The 24607-nt window shown below is 41.2% G+C and overlaps 1 protein-coding gene across 12 annotated transcripts in view; it reads right to left on the reverse strand.

Moving 5' to 3' along the window:
- The window catches only part of RBMS3 (RNA binding motif single stranded interacting protein 3), a 1053558-nt gene that overhangs the window by 345196 nt on the left and 683755 nt on the right, over nt 1-24607 (reverse strand). For all 12 annotated transcript variants that reach the window (XM_053260504.1, XM_053260503.1, XM_053260501.1 and 9 more), the window contains one exon: nt 2549-2640. In XM_053260504.1, the coding sequence (XP_053116479.1) occupies nt 2549-2640 (92 nt within the window). The remainder of the gene's footprint in view (nt 1-2548; nt 2641-24607) is intronic.

The following is a 24607-nucleotide window of genomic DNA, read 5'->3' on the forward strand; positions in this document are numbered from 1 at the left end:
TTCTTGAGCCAGTGTGCTGCATTTAGTTCCCAGTTCCCATTTGGTTCTTATACCTTGGAGTCACCCACGATTTGGACACTAGGTCTGACACTCACCATTACATTTGGCTGTGTCTTGCTCTGTGTGCCAATCAAGCTTATAGCCTACAGATCAGCCTTCTTGCCTGGCCTGTGTGCCCAGCCAACATTGCTTGTATCAGATGTTGCCTACTTGAGAAGAAACACTTTTTAGATCTATCTCCTCTGACTAAAGCCCTTGGTTTCCTGCTACTGCCTGCTGCTTCCTGGTCCATCCCTGAGGAAGAAGGTCCTTCGATTGCGGCAGAGCCACGAGGGTCCAATCACTACTAAAGGAAGGACGAGGTTGTATGATCATCACTGCACCCTTCTGGGTCTCCATAGCCCTGCTCTCTTCTTAAATCCAAAAACCTGTTTTTCTCAAGCCTCCATTCTCTAGCCAGCCTGGAAGTTATTTTAATTAATCAAATAAATAAATTTGGACACTACGCTAAATTTCCTCTTTGCAGTTATCTGGTTAGTCTTTTTAAAAGGAGGAGAGCTGGTCTTGAGGTAGTGAGAATGACTAGTCCCCTTAGCTAAGCAGGGTCCACCCTGGTTGCATATGAATGGGAGATTAGAAGTATAAACACTGTGAGATATTCCCCTTAGGGGATGGAGCTGCTCTGGGAAGAGCAGAAGGTTTCAAGTTCCCTCTTTGGCTTCTCCAAGATAAGGCTGAGAGAGATTTCTGCCTGCAACCTTGGAGAAGCCGCTGCCAGGCTGTGAAGACAATACTGAGCTACATAGACCAATGGTGTGACTCAGTATATGGCAGCTTCCTATGTAACATATTTTTAGTAGTAATATTGCTTTAATCAACTTTCTTATTCTGCTATACCCCTACCCTACAATAAAACCTTCAAAAACATTGTTTTTGAAGTCCAACCTCTCTCTCAGTTCATTTTCCTGCAACCAAAGCATTGCACAGAAACTATTCTGATGTGTAACTGCTCCAGTGCAGCTCATTAATTCACCACACAATGCCTGGACACAATTTTGGAGTGTACACCAAAAGCAATTCTACTAACATTATTAGAACACACGACATGAAATAACTAGAGATTCATGCTGTATCACACCAACAGTGAGTTTACATTATCTTATTTACAGATATTTCTAACTGTGATGTAATAAGTCTCCTCCTAATTCTTCAGCTATTATTAGTTGCCTATATTTGCAGTTATACACACTCTCTCTCTCTCTCTCTCTCTCTCTCTCACACACACACACACACACAAACAGCCAGCATGAATTTGAGTCATTTGAAATTTTCAGTATCTGTAATCTATGGTTGCATTTCAATTTCACTCAGGGGTTCAGTTTATACACAAATTCCTTAGAAGAAGGCAGTTAAATCCCATGTAAAGCACCTGACCAAAACCTTGTACTGTGTTGTTTACAGAGGTATGGTTTTTGGAGAAAGGTAGAAGAGAAATTGAATATATAATCAAACCAATATGACTCAGGAAAAAGTACTTATGCATCAAAGCTCATTAGACTAAGGGTGATTTTTCTTCTTCTTATTGCACAGTCACTCATCCTAGAACTGGGTTGTTGAAAAGGATACAAATGAGCAATCGACTCTACAACTACCTCAATGCAGGCAAACCAAATGTCTGCACAGCTTCGAATCCTTCTGAATTCATTTCATTTCAACAAATTATTTTGTACTAGAACAAGTGAGTTCCGAGTTATCTAAAAGTATAATGCACATTTTACTTTAAGTCAAATGAGTGAAACAGGTGCACTCATACGTCATCCTGCCATCCATCAAGCATCGTATGCAACAACTGATGGCGAAAAGACCACTAAGTATACACTGTGTATGCTTTGTAGCTGATCCACCCTACTGTAACTCAGGGCACTTCCATAAATGCCCTATCCATAGCATGTAACTCCTCACAAGTTTCCCTCTATTCAGCCAAATGATGCAAGTCTTGCAGTTTTGAGCCTATACACTTTCAATGCAGCCAATGTTCCACCAACAAAACAGGTAGTTCTCTCTTCATGTTCTCTCCCACCTCCCCACTGTCATAGTTAAATGAGGATACCAGTGCTCAGGTAGCTTTGTGGTACTCAAAAGAGAGACACTCAATATCTCTTTTCTCCCTGCACCAAAACATACACCTTAATTCAGCCCTTGCAACCATTAAGGCACTTTCTTGTGTCAAATTATATATCAGATATGAATATTACAAAGTTCCTTGAGGAGAAAAGGTAAGAAGAGGGAGGCAGGGAGACAATATATGGAACACCACATCTCAGCCACATCGCACCATTTAGGATACGGACGTCATAATCAGAGCAAAGCTGACAAACAAATCAGTAGATCCAAAAGACAAATCCATGCAAGCAATAAAACAATATTCCAGGATATCATGATTTAGCAAAGAACAAGAAAATAAAGGAATCCCTCCAAATTCTCACAACAGAGAGTATCACAATGTGATGGGGTAAAGAATTGAGAAGCAATCATTACTCAGTCTTACCTTGGCCATCTGAGCCTGTACTCCATTTGCTTTAAGAGATGCTACCGCTTTCTGTGCTGCTGCTGGGCTGTCAAAATCTACAAAACCATAACCTTTAAAAAAAAGATACAGAAGTTTTCATTAATATCTTTAAAGAGCCTCCTATTATATCAAATACTTTCTAACTTCCCCTTCTACCACCAACAGTTACCATGTTGAATATTCCTTTCATCACAAAGATCAATGAATCAAACAATAGCTACTTTGAGATATCAGAATATGCTCCAGCACCCAGTTCAGTGTAGCCAGGAGGTATATTTCATGTTTACTAAATGATTCCACAAGAAGAAGAACTTCATTTATGATCAATTATCAGATACACAAATATCAAAAGAATCCACAATTGGATGATGACAACGACGACGATGATGTTATTAAAATCAAGCCTCTCATTCACCTCTGAACAGCTACAGAACATTATACATCTCCGCAACCCCACCCTCACTTTGGTGGCCATGGCACTGATGTAACAGAACAACAGAACCAAAGCCCATTGCATTCAAACACATTTTGGACATCTAATTCCCTTAATACCCATCTCGTATTTTTCAAATATATGTAATGTGTCTTTTGGAGAAAGGCCACAGTTTCACCTTCGCCTCCTCATAATCTGCTGCAATCCATACAGCTGACACCAACTTGCCTGAAAGCTATAATAATATTAGCACTAGAATGCTGATAGCTTAACAGCTCCTGAGCAGACATCTCCATTTACTAGGTCAATATGCATTAATACTTAAGGCAGCCACAAATATGCTGCTGCATTTACTGTACTGCTTTTTTATTATTATCTGTATGTCTCATGTGTGAATTGAGAGAGAAGGGAGAGAATTCAAACAAGCACCACCAGTCAAATTCCATTCACTAAAAACATATAAATGACATTCTGTGTAATTTTCACTCCAAATCCTACATTCAACATCTGATCATGTATGTGAAATTTCTGTTTCTTGGGAGGGGAGGAATAGTTTTTTGAAAAAAATAACCAAGGCAAAGTTCTTAAAAACTAACAATGAAAAGCATACCTTCCAACATTGGTTGTAAACTGCTGAAAGCTATTAGATTGGGCAGTACTTTATATATGTGACAAATAAATAAAAATCAATTTGAAAATCCTGATGTGGCAGATACCTGCTTCTCCTATTGACCTAGAGCTGTAACCAGGACCCTAGCGGTCTTCTCACACACATTCATCATGACACAAGGATCCTTATTCTTGTTCTGACACAAGGATCCATATTCTTGATCAACCAGCATAAAAAAGCAAGAGGCTTCCTGAAATACTTTCATATTTCTTTTTTCAAATGAAAATTATAAATTTATGTAAAAAAGCAGAAGAGACAAACCATTGCATTACATTACACTGAATTAAATAGGATCTTGCATCTATGCATGATTATGTTAAATATTTAGGACCCTTCCGTAACCAAGTATTAACTATAAGGAATACGTTCAGGCCTTTTTATTTGCCTGAAATACCACAGATTAATTCTTCCAATGTGCAAGTGTATTTAACTTAAACCTAACCATATACCCCACTCTGGGCTTCTTGGAGGAAGAGCAGAATATAAATGTCATACATATATAACATACACACCTAAACTATCATTAAGTTAAGTCGGAAAGAAATCAAATCCAACAGCTCAGTTCTTGCAAAGCTTTTAGTGACAGGCGCCACTAGTTTCTTAAACATCTTAGAGGCAAGTGCAACTATATCATGCAGGCAAAACGTGAATAATGGTGACCTGTTGCATCAATGTTCACAAGGGCAAGTACAATTTAAAAACTACAAAGGATGATGTTCATTAAAAGTGCTAGCTAAACAACAAATGCTGGGATGGGGAACAGTAGTAGCAAATCACCTCCCAACATTTGAGACAAAGTTGACCAGATAGAAAGAAAGCAAACAAGCAAGATATGGTGGATAACACTGCATGATTGATGAGCCTAACAACAGTTGTGCACCCATCAAAGATTCAGAATTGGCATATCTAGTATTTACCAGTTGTTCTGCATCTGCTCACTTTGAATTTGTTTACTCATTTTAGAGCTACATTATATAGCACATTCATATATTATGAACCTAGTAATGTCAGTGAAACAATCATGGTGACTGCCTGCCCTACAAACACTGCTACACAAATAGTACAGAAGAATTCAATTAGCATTTTATCTGTATGTTTTAATTAACCATTTTATTTTCTCCACCAAATTCCTCCTTTTCTTGTCTTCTCACAGCATGTTACAAGGAAATGAACTTGTTATACACAGCAGTGTCCTCAAAAATGTTCTGCACAGAAGCTGTGAGGTTTGAATTACTATGGCCACAATCCCCAAACTACTTGTTCTGAAGTAACACTATTAACTTCATAATGGAATAAGCAAGTGATACTAAAACAGTAGTCCAACTTGGGAAAAATAGCCAGCTCACCCTTCTTAGGAATGACCACAGCTGAACAGGATAAAAAGTACTCCTGATCACAGAGGTCAGATAGGTTTTCAGGAGCAGTGCTGAATCCAGGAGCAAGTCCAGACAGAACACTATCCTTTCAGGAGGAGCACAACACCATGAACAACAAGAAAAACATAATTCTTGATCAATCAGAATGTCCACCAATAGCAGTTCTCTTTTGGAAGAGAAGTATTTATTACTACCTTAACCCACGCAGAGCATCTGCACTCTAGTACTTGATTGCTCCCCTCACCCTCTGCCACAGCCCCCTCACCTCAGTGATCTCTCCACTCTCACCTGAGCCGCACTCCTGCTCCTCCTCCATCTGGTTGCTTCCATCCCCCTCACCACTCTTGGTCACTCCTCCATCCCTTTACTCCATCCCCCTCACCCCTCTTGGTTGCGGCTGCAGCATTGCTGGTGGCCATTGGCCACACTGCAGCCCCCTATCCCCATAGACCTCCCCACCATCACCCAAACCCCGCTGCTGCTGCTCCCCACAGGAGCAGCAGTGGTTGACTGGACCCTTCCTTGCTGCTGCCACTGCCATGGCCACTCGTTCCCCTCAGGCCACTGACAGGCCTGAGTCCATCCCTTGCCTGCCTCCCTCCACCAATGGCCCAAACAGCAGCAATGGTTGACTCAGTAGCCCCAAACAGCAGCAGCGGTTGACTGGGCCCTTCCTCACTGCCATGGCCACTTGTTCTCCTCAGGCTGCTGACAGGCCCAGGCCCTTCCCTTGCCAGCCTGCCTGCCTCCCTACGCCAATGGCCCAAACAGCAGCAGTGGTTGACTCAGTAGCCCCAAACAGCAACAGCAGCTGACTGGGCCCTTCCTTGCTGCTGCCACCATGGCTGCCCGTTCCCCTCAGGCCGCTGACAGGCTTGGCCCATCCCTCACCCTTCCTTCTTTCTCTATTCCCCTCCTTTTCTCTCTCTTCCACTCGCTTCCCCAGTGTTCCCCTCCATTCTCTCTCTTTCTCTCTCTTCCTCCCTCCCTCTTTCCCTTAGTTAACAGATCTTCTTCACCTTGTTTCCTCATCTAATTCACACAACAGCCTTCTTCTCCTGAAGGAGCTCTTTCCTCCCTCACAACCCTCTCTTCGCAGACCACTATCCATGTATTTATATAGACAGATAGATAGATTTTTCTCCTCTACAATCAAGAACATCTTCCGACCAGTAACAGTTGCATTCCAACTGCCCTTAACCATCACAGCCTCCACCTCCCTATATGCATATGGAATCCCCACTGCCCAATCAGGTGCTTTTGCTCACAAACTCTCATGAGAGCTGCCATGCATGGGATTAGCCACAAGTATGCTTTAGAGAATTAAATATATAGAAGATTGTTCTGCAAGTGCATCTTATACTATATCTCAATAGCTTGTGAGATGTTTGTGAGTCATGTTTGTGAGTCATGTAGTCCACTCCTGTGCACATGTACTCAGAAAGAAATCTAACCTGACTGAACTCTTGACTCCAATGATGAACCATCATCCCAAACGTCGTCAATTTGCATAGGATTGCTATCTTATTTTTGCTTTTTACCTAAGTTGCCAGTCTTAGTCAACTTTGTCTGCATGGTATCTTTGTCTGTATGGTAAATGGAAGATCCACATATGTTACTGGGGAGAAAGAAATGGGAATTGAATTGAGTCATGTATCAAAACATATTGCATGACAGAGCAGAAAAGCAAGACTGATCCCAATTCGTATGTTTACAGTACAGTATATCTGGGGTCAAACACCATACCTGAATGAATGCATCCAGGGATAGTTTCTTGGAAGCATGTCAGGAGACATGCTACTATTTGCAGAGTGCTTCAAGATCTTCACAGTCCCGTCCCCCCCACAACAACCCTGTCAATTCAATCACTATTGTTCTCATCTGACTGACAGTGGACTAAGGCAGAGAGTGACTCATACAAGCCCACACAATTACTCTGTGGCAGAGGTGTGACCTGAATGAAGTTTTTTCCCCAATTCAAGCCCTACACTGGCTCTTTGAATTCTGAAATGTATCACACACACATATATACCCAATACCTTTCTAAAGACTGGGGAAGCCCTGCTCCATATCCCTTCACCATCAGAGGGGTGGCTGCAGAGACATGAAAAATTGCCCTCCCTATAGCAATGGCCAAGTTGTGAAACTCTCTGCCTCAGGAGAACCATCTGGCTCCTTCTCTAGTAACATTCCAGTGTCAACTTGTCTTTGGCTTATCTAGTTCATGATTTATTGCACCCAGGGTTCTGCAAAACTATAGTTTTTCTCTACTCTTGTTTTTCATACATTTCATACATTTAGTTAATAGTTAATACATGTATACCCCACCATTCAAGTGCAATACACGACGAGGCTTAAAAGATAAACAAACACACACACACAAACATGGCTATCATGATTGCTCTAATTTTGATGTCCGCTATCTCGCATACCTTGGAAGTGAGATGGAATGTGGAATATACAACATGCGTATTTAAACTAATACCTACTGTAATTGCTAAGTAGGAACCACCTTCTGAAAGACCAAAAATGACCACTTCTCCTTTGTGTTGATGTGATTACAGCTAAATTATTAAGCCAAGCAACAGCAACTGTGAATCTATACTTGTGAGTGGGGGTGGAGAGGAGAGAGAAAACCCCCACTTAAAGCCACAGGAAGGACAATTTTACGTGTGCTGCACTAATTGTGATCTGAACACAGTCAGATGCTAAGCAACTACACTTCCCATAACCTAAATGGCTGGGGGGCCTCCTGGGCTGAGATTCTCAATTCCATAATTAACTTGGCAGCAGGTTCAAATGACTTAAAACGGAATGTCACTATTTTTGCAACAAATCCCTCATCCTTGTTTTTCCTGCTTGTCAGGAGAAGACCAGCAGAACAGCAATTAGTGGTAAGCAGTGCAGTGAAAAAGAACCAAGTATACACTAATTAGGTCACTCACCAAGCACATTCATTTCACTGGCAGATTTAATCAATGTTTTCCTAAAATGCCTTAAATCTCTTATGCTAATTTAAAGTTTTGTTATTACTGTTCCTTTAAACACAGATGGGATGCCTGGAGATTTTCAAGTGCTTCCCCCTCCACCCACTTCAAAACACTTTCTAAATATTATGCCTTGCACCTACTGCTTACAAGACATAGGCACATATAATGAAATTATTGCAAATTTTATGCCTATATTTTAATTTCTAAAAACATGGTATTAAGAAAAACAGATTCAAAAGTTTGAATGAAAATGCATTCTATTTCTGCTTCAGTTATTTTTAGGCAAAAAACTAAACTAAACTAAACATAGATTGGGGCAGACATTATAAGCTGGCAAGCCTTATCTTGCCAGCCAAGGTTTTCCCACCGAACTGAATAGAAACTCACCTGTGCACTGGTTATTCTGGCAGAAAAAGAAAAGAAAGAAATGTTTATCAAGTCATGGGCAAGCATTATCACACTAGTTTATAACTATAGCTATTCTTGTTGAACACACACACACACACACACACACACACACACACACACACACAGGGGCGTAACTATAATAGGGCAAGGGGAGACAGTTGTCTGGGGGTCCACTGCCTTGGGGGCCCCCCAGAGGCAAGTCACATGACTCCCTCAGCCACACACCCACCCAGGCTTCCTTCAGTTGTATTCATCCTCCAAAATTGATGTGAGTTTTAAGACCTGGAGCTACCAGAACAGCATGTCTTTCTCTAGTACCATTAAATGACTTGCATCGTCCACAATTTACAAAACCTTTAAAAAAATAATTTAGGATGATATTCGATTGTGGCACATAGGATAGACAGACAGACAGACAGACAGACAGACAGATAGATAGATTTTACTATGCCTTTTGTTATCACAATTCAGCCTCATTTAAGATTTCTTTACTTTATGAGCTGAGTTTTAGTGAGGGAGGGACCCATTTTAAAATCTTGTCTCTGGGCCCACTCCACCTTGCTACGCCCCTGCACACACACTACAGTAAGAGAATATATCAGGTTGCATTTGATCTCGAGAAAGTCATTTATTTAATGTTGGAACATGTTATTATTATTGTGATGCATACATTCAGGATTAAGATGAACTCCTAAAATTCTGTGTTGCAGGTAATGATGTCATAAATGCATATGACTGGCATTTATTCAGCAGGTAATACTCTGTTTATTTTTCAATATAATAAACCTATTCACATGAACAGCTTAAACCAGGCCAAGGCCCAGCTTGGGTTAGGAAAATAAGAAGCTGCCTTATATAGAGTCAGACCATTGGTCCATCTAGCTCAGTATTGTCTACACAGACTCACAGGAGCTTCTCCAAGTACTAGTAGTAAGTTTATTGCAGTCACAGACCAGACGAACAAATAATCACAATTAATAGCATTAATAGCAGCTTCTCCAAAGTTGCAGGCAGGAGTTTCTCTCAGCCCTATCTTGGAGATGCGAGGGAGGAAACTTGGAACCTTCTGCATACAAGCAAGCAGGTGGTCTTCACAGAGCAGCCCCATCCTCTGAGGAAAATAGCTCACACATATAGAGGCTATTCACACAATGGTAGAAAATTGGCCTCCACTAGCCCAATTTTCTACCATCGTGAGAACCAACGGGCTCGGCTGCAAGCCCTGTGGTTCTTAAATAGCCCAGTGCTTAAACCAGTTTGCGGAGTGAGTGCTCCGCAAACCCGGTTTTTGCAATCGTGAGTTGCCACAGCATGGCTCCGCGCTGCGGCAACTGGGAGAATAAGGGGCCAGGAGCTTCCAGGGGCTGCGCAGCCCCCAATCCTCCCAGCCCTCACCGGCTCTATGACAAAGCTAGCAGTTGTGCGGGCGGCTGCTGCAGTCGCCTGGAGCAGAATGCCTGCTCGTCTGCGGGGAGAGTGGGCTAAGCAAAGCCTAATTGTCCCCTGCTTAGCAAAGGGGACAATTCATGCTTGCTACCACAAGACCAGTTCTCCTCTCCTAGGCTGCTCACATACAGTGCCGGGATCCGCCCGGATACTGGCGCTGCCTGCCTGCCCCTACTTTTTACCCGGGCTTTTAGCCAAGGTTAAGGGCACCAGCACACCCTTAGCCCTGGTGCTGGGGTTGTGTGTGTGTTCAGTCAGACCGCTTGCAGCCCAGCTCATGGGGGTATCCTGACGCATAGGGGTTATCCCCCGAGGTATTGTGTGGTGCACTGTGGGATACTCAGTGGCCAGAAAGCATCATCTAAGCCTCCAGAGATCGCACCGCTTGGAGCAGTGTGGGTCATCTGGGAGCATGAGCTGTGCTCCCAGCAGAATACTCTTGATCGTCTGGAAGGAAGATGAGTTTGACCCTACCTTCTCTCACACCTGCCTGCCCACACAGTAGTATGCATAGCCTTAATATATTGAAATTGATAAATACACAATTCTTCACATTTTCAAAAATATTTTTAAAACAAATTCAATATAAAAATACACAATAACCATGAAAGAGAAAAAGAGCACAATAATATATCTTATAATAAAGAGAAACAGTTATACATATCGATATCAATGTTATACTTTGTTTTCCAATATTAAATAATTGTTTATAATATACTGATAACATTATTCCCATCGGTCTTTTCATTATCCCTTTTCGTGAAACGTTAAGCTTGAGCTGTGATTTGGTCAAAGCATCCGGCCAATCAAATCATCAACCCTACCCACATTTTCACAATAGTGAAAGTGTACCAGTTTTAAAAGGAACAGATGTGAAACCACAAGATTATTCCAGGGAGTCTATGTCATGACCTCCTACCTCAGGGTCAGCATTTTCCAACTGGTTGACATCTTGACTAAATTACTCAACAGAATTCCCATTGGACAAGTTAGTAGGTATTGGAAAGATTGTTTTGAGGAAATTTATCAATTTTTCTAGTGCTTCTCTCTAGGAATTATAGCTATATGGTGCCAGTGTTTAAAAGTGGTGATTATGTTCTAATTAGCAGGGGCAGAACAACTGTTCCTACTCAACTTTATTATTTCTCTGTGTAAACTGCCCTGAGCCATTTTTGGAAGGGCGGTATAGAAATTGAATAAGTAAATAAATAAATAAACTCCAACCCCAGCACAGCATCACTGCAATGGCTATTTCTCCCTTGAGTTTCTTTTGAAATTGTGAGCCCTTTTGGGACATGTAACCATCTTATTCATTATTTATTTTTCTATGTAAACCACATTGAGAACTTTTGTTAAAAAGTGTATATCAATATTTGTAAGTTGTAGAACTGGTTGGATGTATCATCCAAACTGGCCCATAGCTAACTTGATGGCTATTTATTTATTTATTTATTTATGTAATATACCACCTCCAAAATTGCTCAGGGCAGTTAAATGGCTCAGGGCGGTTTATCCTAACAGGATCCTAATAGGAGAGAACTTGATAGAATCACCCTCTTTCCTCACAAAAGTCAATGTGACTCTCACTGCTAGATTTTTCCTAGACACAGTTCACTTCCTTGCACTTACCATCTGAATAGTAGGGAGCTTCATGGATAAAACCAAAAATCCATAGTTCTCATAGTTAAGTCAAGGAGTCATAGTTAATTCTGCAGTGAAGACTTCCGAATGTGTTCAGAGACTGCATTCCTGACTCTCAGAAGTATAGGTCTTTTTTTTTTTCCACCTAGCAAATCAGTAATTTGGCAAGAGGAAAAACAACAATCTGAATACACACACACACACACCGCCTTTCAATAGAAGTTCCCAAAGCAGTGAACATAGATAAATAAATAAAATGGCTCCCTGTCCCTAAAAGGCTCACAATCTAAAGAAGAAACATAAGATAGACACCAGTAACAGCCATTAGAGGGTTGCCGTGCTGGGGATGGATAGAGCCAGTTGCTCTCCCTATGCTAAATAAAGAAAATCACCACATGTTTGCTTGTTGAAAGGGAAAAACTGCATTCCAATAACCATACATTGATGCTTGATCTATTCTGGCTCTTTCTGTGCATGCTTAGGGAAGTGCACCAGAGTGGTATCTTCTATCATCTTCTATGTTCAGTTCACAGAGGACAATTTCCAAAGCTCCTGTCCACAATGGAAGCTTCAGGTGTGCTCAGAAACGCTTACTGCAAAGAGCTAGAATCTTAGGGGTGCATTTGGTTTTCTCGTGTCCTCTCTGGTGCCATTTTCTTTTCTCCTCCCATTGTTATGACTTTGTAATACTGGGGAAATGTGGAAAAGAGGAAGGAAGGAAGGAAGGAAGGAAGGAAGGAAGGAAGGAAGGAAGGAAGGAAGGAAGGAAGGTAGGTAGGTAGAAGATGGGAGGGGTTGTGATGGTGGAGAAACATCCCAAGTTAGGACTTCCAAGCTTTGGGGGAAAAAACCATACTTTTCCTACTAATTCTCTCCTCCTCCTGCACAAAAAAAGGCTATTAAAAAACAGCCCGTTCTGAATCTAGATGAATGTGTATCTATTTCCATCAGTATAACTAGCACTGTCAGTAACTGAGAGTACTACTAATGGTTCCAGATCTAGAGATCCATATATGTTTCCATGCCCACCTGTTCCCATTACATCACAGGAAATACTGTGACTAGGAAACACCACTCTGATAGTCACTGCCCCTGAGCATACACAGAAACTGCCAGAAGAGACCCAGCATCAAAGACAGTGAAACCAAGGATGAGGTGGATAGCAAAGCTCTCTTCTTAAAGAAGTGGTGAGTGACACCAAAAGCTTAAAAATGGGACAGGAGATGATTAAGGCAGAGATAGGTGAGGTCCGGGCCTCTATGGAGCAGCTCACATCCAGAGCACAAGAAGTGGAGGGGCACATTTCAACACTAGAGGACAGTTCCTCCACTAAAGAGACTTCTTTACAACAGACCAATTGTGAAACCCCTGCTAACTTGGCAAAGAGGCACCTTTTATCATGGTGATTCTATTTATTTCACAGGGGGAGAGTAACTGGCCCTAGCCACCCCCAGCACAGTACTTCCAGTGACTGTTGCTGGTGTCTATCTTATGTTTCTTTTTAGATTGTGAGCCCTTTGGGGACAGGGTTCCATCTTATTTGTTTGTTATTTCTCTGTGTAAACTGCCCTGAGCCATTTTTGGAAGGGCAGTATAGAAATAGAATTATTATTATTATTATTATTAATAATAATAATAATAATAATAATAATAATAAGCTCACTATCCCCTCTATTGTTTGTAATCGCCATGACCCCAATTTCACAAATACTAAACAAAACAGGCCTCGGATACCAAACATCTAAAACATCAAGTAAAATCAACCATCTGCTGTACATGGACGATCTGAAATTTTATGGAAAGTCCCAGTCAGAAATCGAATCACTGCTAAACACTGTCCGTATATTCAGTAGCGATATAGCAATGGAGTTTGGACTAGACAAGTGTGCTGCATTAATAATGAACAGAGGAAAAATAACAAAAACAGAAGGAATAGAACTGCCCAATGGAAGCAAGATCAAGAACCTGGAAGAGAAAGGACATTACAAATACTTGGGCATTCTCCAGGCTGATAACATCGCACACACTGAAGTTAAAAGAAAAATTGGAAGTGAATACATCAGGAGAGTTAGAAAAATCCTCAAGTCCAAACTCAATGGCGGGAACACCATACAAGCCATAAATACCTGGGCTATACCTGTTATCAGATACACTGCAGGAATAATAGACTGGACCCAGGCAGAGCTAGAGATGCTAGATCGTAAGACCAGGAAAATCATGACCATCAATCATGCTCTGCACCCCCGCAGTGATGTAGATAGGCTGTACCTCCCTCGCAGCTCAGGTGGAAGAGGAATGCTGCAAGTCCATCAAACAGTAGAGGAGGAGAAAAGAGGCCTTGAAGAATATATCAAGGACAGTGAAGAAGATGCACTTCAAATGGTCAAGAACGAGAAACTATTCAACACCAATGAAACAAAGCAGGCCTACAAGAAAGAACAAGTCAAGAACCGAGCAGAAAAATGGAAAAATAAGCCCCTGCATGGTCAATATTTGCACAATATAAGTGGAAAATCAGACATCACCAAGACCTGGCAATGGCTTAAGAATGGCAACTTGAAGAAAGAAACAGAGGGTTTAATACTGGCTGCACAAGAACAGGCACTAAGAACAAATGCAGTAAGAGCAAAAGTCGAAAAATCCACCACAAACAGCAAGTGCCGCCTTTGTAAAGAAGCAGATGAAACAGTGGACCACCTGATCAGCTGTTGTAAGAAGATCGCACAGACTGACTACAAACAAAGGCATGACAAGGTAGCAGGAATGATACACTGGAACATCTGCAAAAAATACAAGCTACCTGTAGCCAAGAATTGGTGGGACCATAAAATTGAAAAAGTTGAAGAAAATGAAGATGTAAAAATATTATGGGACTTCCAACTACAAACAAACATCTGCCACATAATACACCAGATATAACTGTAGTCGAGAAGAAAGAAAAACAAGTTAAAATAATCGACATAGCAATACCAGGGGATAGCAGAATAGAAGAAAAAGAAATAGAAAAAATCACCAAATACAAAGATCTACAAATTGAAATTGAAAGGCTGTGGCAGAAAAAGACCAAAATCATCCCAGTGGTCATTGGCGCCCTGGGTGCAGTCCCAAAAGACCTTGAAGAGCACCTCAACCCCATAGGGGCCACAGAAATCACCATCAGCCAATTACAAAAAACAGCTTTACTGGGAACAGCCTATATTTTGCGACGATATCTATAATAACCAACAGTATTGATGATAAAATTCAGCCATCCCAGGTCCTTGGGAAGGACTCGATGTCTGGATAAAACAAACCAGTCAATAACACCTGTCTGACTGTGTAAACAAGAAATAATAATAAGCAATCCTTAGAGAAAAGCTAACTGATCTGAAGGGCCGTATCCAAAGGAACAATTTGCGTTTAGTGGGGGTGAAAGAAGGCACAGGAGAACGCAATATGATAAAATTAGTGACCACCACATTACAGCAGGCTCTGAGCTTCCCTGGGGACTATGACCATGAGATTGAGAGGGTGCACAGAGTCCTAGGGTCACACCCAGCAGTAGATGCTCCTCCTTGGGCCATCATTTTTAAGTCGTTGAGATTTACAAGATCAAACATGTAATTACATGTGAAATTGGCCCACTCATTATCTTGGACCATGTGCCAGTAGTATTAAAAATACAGTTGACAGGTATTGGAAACCTGAAGCAGAAACAATGGAGGCTAAATAGATCCCTGTTAAAGGACCCCAAATACATTACAATGATTGGGTCTGAAATTAAAGAGTGCTTGAAGTGTAATATGAATACAGGAATTAGCACTACACTCCTTTGGGATAGCCTCAAGGCATATTTACAAGGCAGAATTATTGCCTTTGCCGCATATTAAAAAAAGGAGCAGCTCAAGAGCTACAAGGAATCGGAAGAGAAACTCAAAGTGGCTTGGCTGGAATATTATGCCAATCTGTCCCCTTGTACCTACTCTAGCCTTCTGAAGTGCAGTATGAAGTAAATCTGATACATGCCAAACAGGCTGACTTCCTCCTAGCCTGCTCGAGGCAAACATACTAGGAATCAGGAGAAAAAGCAAGCAAGCTTCTGGCCCATAGGATCAAACAAATACAAAACCGCTCCCATATAATAGGCATCAATGACAGTAAAGGGCACTTACACATGGACAACAAGGTGATTAATAGGGCGTTTGAAAATTTTTATTCAGCACTATATAACCATGTCCCCTCTCATGGCAGTGAGGAGGTCCAGCAATTCCTGGATAAAATCCAGATGCCGACCCTTACTGATTCGCAATCTGCACTCCTTGCTGCACCCATATCCTTAGTTGAAATCCAGGAAGCAATTAAAAAAATTAAACCTGGAAAGGCCCCAGGCAAGGATGGGTAACCGTCTGATTGCTACAAAACATTCTCTGATAATCTAGCCCCGCTGTTGGCAGAGGTGGCTACTGAATACACACAAATTGCAGAAGATGATGTATGAGGCAAATGTGTCTCTCATACCAAAACCACAAAGGGATCCGTATCAATGTGAAAACTACAGACCAATATCATTACTGAATGTAGATGTCAAAAATCTTTGCCGCAATTTGGCAACCTGTCTCAGTAGCTGTATACCCACTATGTACACCCAGGACAGGTTGGCTTTATACCTAAGTGGTATAGGGGCAAGGGGCAGACAACATATGTTTGGTGCACAATCTTATTCACATCATGTCCCGGAGGAACAAACAGGCCTTCCTGCTGTCCCTTGATGCAGAGAAGGCCTTTGACAAAGTACAAAGGTATTTCCTCATGACAACCCTTGAGAAATTCAGGTTTCCAACCAACTTCCTAAACTGGGTATGCACTATTAATAAAATGCCTACAGCTAGGATTAATACCAATGGCCAAGGCCCATTTCTCTAAAGTGTGGGGTTAGACAGGGCTGTCCCTTATCTCCACTGCTCTTTGACTTGGCCCTCGAACCCCTAGCCTGCACAGTGAGGCAGGACGTAGGTGTTAAGGGGATCAAGGTAGACGGACAAGAACATAAAATTGTGCTATATGCAGATGATACCCTCCTGTTTCTGGCTAAACCACAGGAATCCATCGCTAAACTTATGGAATTACTACACCAACTTGGGAACCTATACAACATTAACTGGCGCAAATCCGAAGCTATGTCCATAAGGAAATTACCTCTCTCTAATAGGGAAATGCCCTGGCTCTTTACATGGAAAACAGACTCCCTAAAATATCTAGGAATTTTGATTACTAAACAACCTAATGGGGTAGTCAAGACTAATTTAGATAAAATACTTACACAGATTACGAATGATTTCCTCCGCTGGGCTGACCTTCCGCTGAGTTTGTGGGGCAAGATAAATGTTATAAAGATTAATGTTATGCCCAGATATATTTATACTTTAAGAGGGCTTCCACTGCTTATCCCTCAAAGATACTTCAGAGAAATCGACAGAGTGGTGAGGAGGTTTCTCTGGGGAAATAACAGGTCTCGGATTGCCTATAATAAACTCTAGCTAGCGGCAGATAAAGGGGGCTTCAACCTAGTGAATCTTAGATTGGATCATAACATGTTTCTTATTGCACAGCACAAGCTAAACATTGGCGAACTAGCATGGAAGGGGAAAGATCAGGATGGGCTCAGGTGGAGCTAGCGGAACTGAAACTCTTAGAGGGCTGGGAAGCACTGGGCTCTAGATACCTTAAGCACCCCCATTACCAATCCCCTACAATACTAGCAGCCCGACATGCCTGGAAGGAACTGGCAAGACAACTAAACTTTGATCCCTATGCCCACGCGGATATGACAATTGGGGGAAACCTGCACATGTTGATAGGCAAACAGCCTATCTTACGGAACACATTGGGTAGAAAAGGGTATCGGCCATTTATCACAGCTGATAAATGAAGATGACAACTACAAACCCTTTGCACTCTTGCAAGAGGAGTTCCATCTACCACCAGTGAGTGCCTGGCAGTATATGCGACTGAAACATAGCATATCTGCTCAATTTGGTCCGGACGCCTTAGTGGCCCCAGCAACTCCAGTTATATTAGTGCAGGCCATTGAGACGTCCTCTCTCCCAAAACTAAATAAATACCTATATGCCCGTGTGCATGGGGATTAGAGCTACTTAGGGACAAATGGAACCTGGAACTTACAGATAAAGTGTCACAAGTGCAATGGCAAGACATCTAAGGTAGTGTTAAATGCAGCTCAATGGATCTTAATTTGCGCCTAATCCAACAGAAGATTATTTTCAGGGCCTACTGGACTCCTCTACATCTTAAGTGATTAAAAATGTCATCAAATATTAATTGTTGGAGATGCAGTAATCCGCATGCCAATTTAGCACACCTGTTCTGGGACTGTTCCATAGTGCAAGGCTTCTGGAGGGAGGTTATTATGTGAATTAACTTAGTGTTGGACTCCTCCCTTGCCTTGAAGAATCTGCATGCAGTGTTTGGGTTTATCCCATCTGACTGGGGTCTAAAATCCAGTTATAAACAGTGGCCATGGCAGAGTTTGCTGGTAGCCAAGAGCTAAATAAATTGGACAAAATTGTCAAATATCTGGGACAACTTCCTTGAACTATTCTTAGGATAGAATTCCCTCTGATCTACCCACACCAGTTAGTGCAGTGGTGAGTATCCCTTCGCCTCTTCCCCCCTCCCCTTCTGCTTTCTTTCTCCCTTTTTCTCTTTCCTTCTCTCCTTTCGTTCCTCTTCTCCCCCCAACCAGTACTGAGGGGGGAAAGGGAGGGCTGGGCTTGGGGGTGGGGTGGGGAACTGGGAAAGGTGTGGTAAAATACAAAATGTCAAAAGACATTAATTTTAAAAAAAAAGAATGAGAGAGAGAGAGAGAGCATATTTTGGGGATGAGTCCTAGAGATTTCCAAGACTGAGAATCTCTTAGTTGGAATGGTTTTTTTAAACCATTATGTTTGGGCCCCTCAATTCCCTTGGAAGCCCAGAATCTAGCTGCCTGGAATTTCCCCTCACCAAGTGAATCTCCCTTCTCATTGATTGCTCCAGCACAAGGCAAAGCTGCAAGACAGGTGGCTACTGAACTGTTTCACTTTTTCTCTCCCTCTCTCTTGCTCCCATTTCTTAGGGCCTGCAACAATAGTATGCCCTGTCCCTCAGCACTGACGTGTAAATGTGTATTAGGGGCAATGCTATGCCATTCTCAGGACATTAGCCCCCTAAGGAAAGAGCACTGCCAGCAAATCTGCTGAAGTGCTAACCACTGCTTTTCACTTTAATAAAACTCAGCTTCGCTTATACGAAATGTGTCTGTACACTATAGTGCCTTTCTGAGTACTCAGGTGTATCCTATCCACAGCCAGCTTTTGTGGTACCTCAGTGTATAATTTGGCTGTATGCAGGTTTGCAGTACATTGAGTTAAATTCCTAACATTAAGCCAAAGCATAGGCACAATGATGGGTAGTCGTAACTACCACACTTCAGAGCAAACCTGAATCATAAATTTATTGGTGGAGAAGGTGTGTGCAGTCATTAACCGGTAACATATACACCCAGAGCTGGAATGTGGCTAGGAATAACAAATGTAGCATTCCATTTGCACACATAGCTTCCAATCTAAGTGGAGATATGAATGTGGAAGCCTGTTTATGCATTTGAATCACCCTAACTGGATCAGGGTGCAAATCAAATCTATAATCCATGCAAAGGCTTCTTTGAAAGTGGACAGATGAATATAGTTATGCAAGGCTTGTACAAAATGTGAACACATTTTACAGAGATACTCATCAATCTACATCTGTACAGCAGTAATAGAGCTTCTTTTCTCCATTTATAAGATGCATACTTTCTCTCTATTAAGACTCTGTGCCATCTGTTTTGTAGCAAATTTTTTACATCTTGGACTTATCTAGGGTATCTCTTAAAAAGTAATGTGCATCCCAACAAGCAGGTAGTGGGCATAAAAATGATTATCCAATAATTTACTATGCAAATTCCAGTGATTGTTTTATGCATAGTGGATAAAGAATCAAATTAAAGTCTTATAACCCTTGGAAAATTAGAATTAGCAAGCAGAGAGGTTGAATTTGCCCTTGAAAGCTAAATGACTAAGTGCAAATTTTGTAACATTCACACAGCCTGAACCATCTCTGAATCCATAAATGCATTAACCATGAAGCATTTTAAATTATTAAAGGGACACATGATTTTAAGTTACTAGTTAACCACCAATTGGTCAGCTTCCCGGGTTAATAAATAAAAGAAAGCAATTTACAGCCAAAAAGAGGGAAACATCATCTACAATCTTCAAGAGATACAAAATCATGATTGAGCATACAAGCTTTCATTTAGAGAATATTCCCTAGACAGTTTGTTACACAGGCAATAAATAAATGTGAAGGTTGTCATTCACTGAGGGAGGGGGACTGCAGAAAAACATCAGCTCATAACTTCTTTGCAGAGTTAACTCCTTCCTCCTTATCATAAGCAATGGCAAAATAACAGCAGGGCTACGACCCCATCACACTCCCCAGAATTTGGTTTTCATTGTACTATCCACTTCATCCATCAATTTCCAAAGAATACATCATTTATGCTTAAAGAAATAGAAATATTGCTCTCTTAGATTTGGAGATGTGCTTATATAGGGGAAGGCAGATGTATTTAAAGGCTCTGAAATTACAGCGGATTTGGAGGGGAGCACACAGTTGACCCTAAAATCTTCTCTTTCTCCTACAGTATAATAATATGGCATTATTTAATGTCTCCTTTGTCTTGATCCTCCATTATTGTAAACACAGAACATATTATGTAATATAATATGGGGCATATATAATTCAGATATGTGATTGATTTGATAGAACAAATAACTGGGTAGGGGTCATGTAAGGCTTGCAGCTGCTTGCAAAAAGTGGGTTTTAGGAACAAAGAAGAGAAAGAATCAACAGAAAAGCGATGATGTTGCTATGAAGCAGCAATGCTAAATGACATTTGCGTTGCTTGTAAGCGTGATTCACCTGGTCCAGAGAAGAAATGTGAACATAACTAGCTCAAAATCCTGTCCTCTAGTATTAGCAGTTGATAGTTTTAGAAACTGTGGTTTCACATATGTCCAGTGGACACTTCGAAAGAGCCTAAGGACTGAGTATGGCAACACTTCCCTAATGCCATGGCAAATTTGCAATAGTAAGTTGATTGATTTTATATATGTATTTCCTTATATGACACAGCCCTGTCTAAAGGTTTGGGGAAAATATTAAACATTCAACAGTACAATAAATTAATACTGGGGGAGATCAAGTGACAGCCAAATCTCAAGACTGTCCTTTCATATCAACCCATCCACAGTCCCTGTATCTCCTGAAACCTAACACTTTGTCATAGGCAGACAGCATTCCTAGAAGTCATTTGAGCAACAGAAGGTATTGCTCTAAACCAGGGCTCTGCCCTTTAATATTCCTACCCACAGCTATCTGAAGTCTAAATCCCACTTGGGTTCTTGCTGGAGCAAATTCTCCACTACTGGAGAGGTTCTTAAGTACCTTTGACTCCTTGCTAACATGTTCTGCAAGTTGTTCTTTGAACCACCTCCAATATAGTTCACCAGCCCGGAAGCTACTCCTAAAACTTTCTTATGATTCCTCTTAGGTTCTATAGGTTGCAGCCACCACTCACTCATCAACAGAGCTTGACCCCACTGAGCTTGGGGGGGAGGGATCCCATGGAAAACTCTCTGCTATTTGAAAAGTACAAAAAAACCTTCCACATGCAAGCCTACACATGGTGAGAAAACTGATAGCTGTTGACCGACTGAGGCATGTTTGCACCAGAGGAATCCCCCTTTTAGCTCCCCCTTTCAACAGTAAAAAAACCCCAACCCATTCCGGGAGGCTTGCAAAAGAAAACAAAAACAAACAAAAAAAATCAGTTTTATTCAAATGCCACACACTGCTTCGGTCTGAGGCCTTCCCAGCTTTTAGTTACAGGTAAAAATATACAAGAATACTTCAAAAAGCATCCCAGATGAAGTTGGGCTGGCATGCTATAAAAATCGTGGTTACCCAGTTGCAAGGAACAGGTATGTATGAAAATACAAAAGCACAATTAAAACATACAAAGTATTTTACAACGCCCTGGCTGGATGGGCAAAGGCTAGTGATTTTAGTTTAGTTACATTGCAGATAAACAATAATAGACCACTATCAGGGATATGAATGAATTCATTCATTTAGAACTCAAGGTCAGCATAACATGACATAAACAAAACATCTCATAACATAGGAAAACACAACTGGAAGAAGGAAATATGTAAATATGTGCATAAGTATCCACGGATATATCAAGCGGACACAAAAGAAAACAAAGGCTGACGCCAAATCTGACTAAACAAACTTTCTCTAGACTAACCTTCCAGAAGCCAAAGTCCTGGCTTCCTTGTCTTGAACTCACCAAATCCTGGATTATAATTCAAGCCTCCTGCCCTCTTGTCTTTCATGGAGCTGCAGAGGTCATTCCATGAGATAAACCTTCAGGCTAGCTTTTGACCATGAGGGAGCAAAACTCCACTGCTGCTCTCTAAGCCTTTCCGCCCATGCTTCTCTCACCTCCAGTCTAGTTTCTAACAAAGAACCCTTCTCTTCCTTTCAACAGCTTTCTAGGTCCCACCCACCTGGTGTGCTAATTGGCTGAGCTCTGGAGTTAACCAGCCTGCCAGTCAGGACAGGGTTCACTTCTGTTTCACTCTTTAGGGGAGAGGTGGCTGATCATTACAATCAATTGTAGTAAGATAACGTTTAGGGATTCAGCTACAGAAGCATCTGAAATTGTTGATAGGAATGGTTTAATTAACACCAAGGCTATTGTTTTATTAATCAGATATTCCAGCATTCAATAATTTTTTGTGTTCAGATTAATAACAGCAATTGGTCAATGTAGGTCATAAAATGAAAGGATAAACAACATATCAAACTATGAACTGCCATAGTAACAAAGGAATTTGAATTGGCAAAGGCCTGATCTGAAGTGAACTTGTTTTGCATCTTTTGCGTTCTGAGAGCAACACGGCAGCCATATTCCAAACAGAAGTAAATAGGAAGAGTCTGACAAGGAAAGATATGTTCACGAGAGCACACTGTACCGACTGTCCTTTACTGGAAATTATATTTTTAAAAATGAAAACAGGATGTTTGGAAAATGAGTCAGGAAATATGCTACTAATCTAAATCTATGAGCATGACATTACTTAGATTATTCTGGGGAGGTGGGAAGCCTTGGTTAATAAAACAGTTTTCATTAAAGAGATACATCTACTTTGGGCTACAGACTTTTAGTAAAGTATTTAATACAACTCACTTAAATTTTAGAAAAATAACTAATATATAAATAAAGCCAGGAGTACAAAGCAGAACCAATAAAATACACCTTCCCAAGACCCAATAAGGTTTTCTTCCCATTTCACGACATAATTCCTTTATCTGTACAAAGATTTCAGATGCCCTGCTGAAACTAAATGTACATTCATCATCACCTTTTGTGGTTAAACCAGTCAACTGTAACTGATATTAAACTGGCAATAAATAGAAACTAGCTTAACTCATGCAGAGCATCTGTGCGCTAGTACTTGATTGCTCCCCTCACCCTCTGCCACAGCCCCACTCACCTTAGAGATCTCCATTCATACTTCCCCTCTGTCTTTCTTCCCATCCCTCCCTCCTTTCTCTCATTCCCTCTCTCTCTCTCTCTCTCCCTCTCCCTTCCTGAGTTAACAGATCTTGTTCATCTTGTTTCCTCATCTAATTCACACAACGGCAGCTTCCTTCTCCTGAAGTGGTTCTTTCCTCCCTCACAACCCCTCTCTTCACATACCCATGCCCACTATCCTTTCATATAGATAGATAGATAGATAGATAGATAGATAGATAGATAGATAGATAGATAGATAGATTCCTCTCCTCTACAATTAAGAACATCTTCCGATCAGTAACAGTTGCATTCTAATTGACCTTAACTATCATAGGCTCCTCCTCCCTATCTGCATACGGAATCCCCACTGCCCATTCACCACAGTATCACAGGCTCCCCACCATCTGAATATGGAATCCCTGCTGTCCCATGGTGCTTCTGCTCTCATAGGCTCCACAATTAGCCACGGGTACGCCTTAGAGAATTAGATAGATAGATAGATAGATAGATAGATAGATAGATAGATAGATAGATAGATAGATTGATTGATTTAAGGCTAACAGATGGTGAGCAGCAGCTTCAGACATTACAACAGTATGGAGAGAATAGAGAATGTACATAGCCTGCACCTCTTATTCACTTGCATCTCCATCTCATCCAAAATGGATCTTTTACATCTTCTCTTTCCCAGGAGATATACACTCATATTGCTTAAACTAGTGTGTAGTTTGACTTCTAGAAAACCCAGGAACAGAGCTGTGAAAAATCTTATCAGGTTTTTTAAACAATAGGGGAAAAGCTACAGTGCATATTTCTGCATTTTTGTCTGTCTCCAATATGAATTGGATCTCTTAGGACCTGACCCTGTGGAATAGAAAACATATATAGCCAAACAAATTATTCATTACCTGGAGTGCTTTCCAAATTTATCTTCCATTTTGCTAATGTAAAAAGTCAGGCTAGTTCTATTCAATTGTATTACCTAGCAGTTGAAGGTTTTGATATTATAGCCCCTCCTTTCTAAAAGCTGTGCAGGCCCACAATATCACTTACATATCTCTCTTCCTTATGTTGCCAGTTTTCTCCCATTGGATAAGATTGTATTTCCATATAGTAGTCTATGTCACTAAGAAATGGAGAAAGTGGAAATGATGGGGCATGAGCTTTTTAAAAATCTTTCCCCACTTCTATTCCTATGGGAAATTCAATTAGAAGCTGTCACTATCCATGCAGCCCCAGAAACCTTTTGGGACTCAGAAGGGAGGTCTCTTTCTCACATTTGAGAAGAAGTTAAAAGATGCCTAACTGGCCTCACAAATTAAAAAAAAAAGTACTGAGAAACTAAGGTCTAAGTGTGTTTTTTGTGTAGGGATGAGTCAGGGTGGCAAAGATGGTGGAATGTGTGT

This window comes from Hemicordylus capensis, chromosome 6 (assembly GCF_027244095.1).
Source record: "Hemicordylus capensis ecotype Gifberg chromosome 6, rHemCap1.1.pri, whole genome shotgun sequence".
NCBI classification, from domain to species: Eukaryota; Metazoa; Chordata; class Lepidosauria; order Squamata; family Cordylidae; genus Hemicordylus; species Hemicordylus capensis.